Source organism: Mus pahari, chromosome 23 (assembly GCF_900095145.1).
Source record: "Mus pahari chromosome 23, PAHARI_EIJ_v1.1, whole genome shotgun sequence".
Classification (NCBI taxonomy): Eukaryota; Metazoa; Chordata; class Mammalia; order Rodentia; family Muridae; genus Mus; species Mus pahari.
Genome location: NC_034612.1, coordinates 39,886,416 through 39,889,138, shown reverse-complemented (window position 1 = coordinate 39,889,138; position 2,723 = coordinate 39,886,416). Strand labels below are relative to the sequence as shown.

General features: G+C 44.9%; 1 protein-coding gene across 1 annotated transcript in view; it reads right to left on the bottom strand.

The window, feature by feature from the left end:
* The window catches only part of B3glct (beta 3-glucosyltransferase), an 88,766-nt gene that overhangs the window by 21,456 nt on the left and 64,587 nt on the right, over positions 1-2,723 (bottom strand). The window contains exon 10 of the mRNA XM_021186826.2: positions 2,194-2,263. Within this exon, the coding sequence (XP_021042485.1) occupies positions 2,194-2,263 (70 nt within the window). The remainder of the gene's footprint in view (positions 1-2,193; positions 2,264-2,723) is intronic.

The window sequence follows — 2,723 nt, the reverse complement described above, 5'->3', positions numbered from 1 at the left end:
CCATATGGTACTGTCATTAATAACTGATCAGTTTTCTTGGGCCAACTGGTGTTTAGACTTTTTTAACAAGTTATTTTATTATTTTTAAATTGTGTGTGTGTGTGTGTGTGTGTGTGTGTGTGTGTGTGTCTGCACGTAGGTAGGTGTACAAGAGAGCCAGAGGTGTCAGATCCCCTGCAGCTGGAATTATAGGCGATTACGGGATCTGGGAACCAAACCGGGTCTTCTGGGAGAGCAGCGAGTGTTTTCCGCCTCTCAGTCCTCTCTCCCGAGCTAGACCAGAGTTTCAAAGGAGGCTGTTCCGGCCCCAGTGGGCGGGCAGGGTTTGTGTCAACCCACCAAAAGGAGGAACCAATCGAAAAAGCAGCCTTCTCCACAAATGAGTGCGCGGAAGTTTAAAGAGAGCTCGCTGCAGAAGCCCACATTTGAAAACGTCAGCCCCCCCCAACCCACCCCCCGCTTAGGTCTCAAGTCTCAGTCACCTTAGATCTGAGATAAATGTTTGAGATTTTGTAATTTAAAAAAAAAAAGTTTAAACCCTGAATCTCTGAGTCCAAGTATAAGAGCATTTCATAGACATCTTTTAAAAACTTTAAGAAAAACAAATTATTCAACATTCCTAAGTCACTTCTGTAGATTGTGAAAAATGCAGCACGGGGGACCTTTAATTTTTCATTTCATTATTATCTGAAAAATACACTCCTCTTAACTATCTACATTATTAACATCAATATGGCAAAAAATAACCATCTGAATACAGCTTCAAGATCAGCTAAACCAATGTAAATATTTTTCCTGCGAAGTGAAAAAGAAAAAAGAAATCTAGTGCCGTTTCCCACCACCTTTTTTCAAAAGATTTAAAGATTTATTTTTATTATATGCCTGCGCATGATGTGTGTGCAGTGCCCGTGGAGGCCAGAAGAGGGCACCAGAACCCCTGGAGCTGCAGTTTCACAGTCGCGAGCCACTATGCGGGACACTGAAGACTGAACGGGGGACCCTCTGCAGCAGCAGCCAGTGCTTTTCATCTCTCCAGCACCTCAAAGACTATATTTCACAATCACCCCCAAAAGCCCTGCCTGTCACATATTATTAGATTTAGGTTAACTTTATGATAACTAAAAGCCTTATTTAAACTCCTTGATTGATTATTAACTGTAGGCCTCCTTGTATAATAAGGACATAGATTTAGTCAATCCGATTTAATAGGATTTGGGATTTGGCATAACCAATCCAGGCAAACCTAGCAACTCATTAACTCATTACTGAGTTTTAATTGGTGATGACATCATAGGTAACCCTATAAATTCAAATTAGAATAGTCTTTTGTTTTACAAATATCTTCTCCCTTAAACTATAACCTATTCGGACTGTGCTATTGCATAAACACACACACACACACACACACACACCTCCCAACACCCTAACCCCAGGACCACGACAGCTGTGTTGGGAAGCTCCCACGCCCCGTGCGATCAGTCTTCACAAGGAAAAACAGAAGTACTAAAATGAGCTCATACAAAAGAATGTCCAACTCTAAGCATCAGCAAAGCGCAGATTCCGATGAGACAGGAAAAGAGGAATTGTGCCCATTTACACTAGGATGGGCCTTCTCTTCGTTTAACATTATCCCTTTAGCTAGCAAAGTTCTACAATGAGACACCAGAATTCCGCGTGCGCCCCGGTGTTTCTGTAAGGCAAGCCCCTGTCTCTGGGGTGACCTTTTTCTCTCTCTTCCAATACAAACACTCGGTCAGCAAACCTGTGACTCTTCATTAAAAAGTAATAACGTGTACACAGGGAATAAATATAAAAAGGATTATCGTTGTTGGTATTCTATTTCCTTGGAAGCCCCTCTGGTGGCTTTCATACAGCGGGACTCTGTACGGAACAGACTTCCACTTGTACGCTGTCTCCAAGGCTGCCACGGCCGCGTCTACCATTTGCAATGTAAGGCACTGACCTCCACAGTATTTAAAGAGCTATGACCACTCACGCTTCAAGACAAAATTGCCTCTGCTAAGGGATCGCGGGGATTGGAAGTGGCCCAGTGAGGAACCCTGATCAAACAGCCTCTTTCCCTCGGCACCCACTAGCATAATAATCTCCCATCTTGAGTTTGCACCTGGCTTGCAGTTTCAAAGACATTTGGGATCTCGAAAGTTCAAGGAGAGGGAAAAACCCCAAACATACTTCTGTCAGCATGAAATTTCCTGCATGTTTTTACTGCAACAAAAATCTCCTCCTTCTTCACGGGTGTTCCCTAAAAAGTGGGGGTAGGGAAGAGAGAGAAAGAAGAAAAAAACATGACATACATTTGTAGGTCAGCATTACCCAGACTTCATGCCACAGTAGTAAATATAGTTAGGACAATCGGTGCTATAGATATCTAGTTCCATGGTGGCTTTAGGGAAGACAGGGGTCATGCAGGAAAACTGACAGTATAGGCTCTGGAGTCAGGCGGAACAGAACCTGCCTCCCAGCTCCGCCCTGGACCTACGTGAGTCCAGCCTTGAACCAGTCTCCCTGCCAAGCCTAAACCGGCATCCCGGCTCAGCCCCAGACATGAATCCTAGCTTAGCCCTTTACCTGTACCCCAGGTCAGCCCTGGTCCTGAGTCCTGAACCTGTCCTCCAGATAAGCCCTGGACCTGCATCCCAGCTCAGCCCTGAACCTGTACCCCAGCTCAGCCTTGCACCTGTACCCCAGCTCAGCCTTGCACC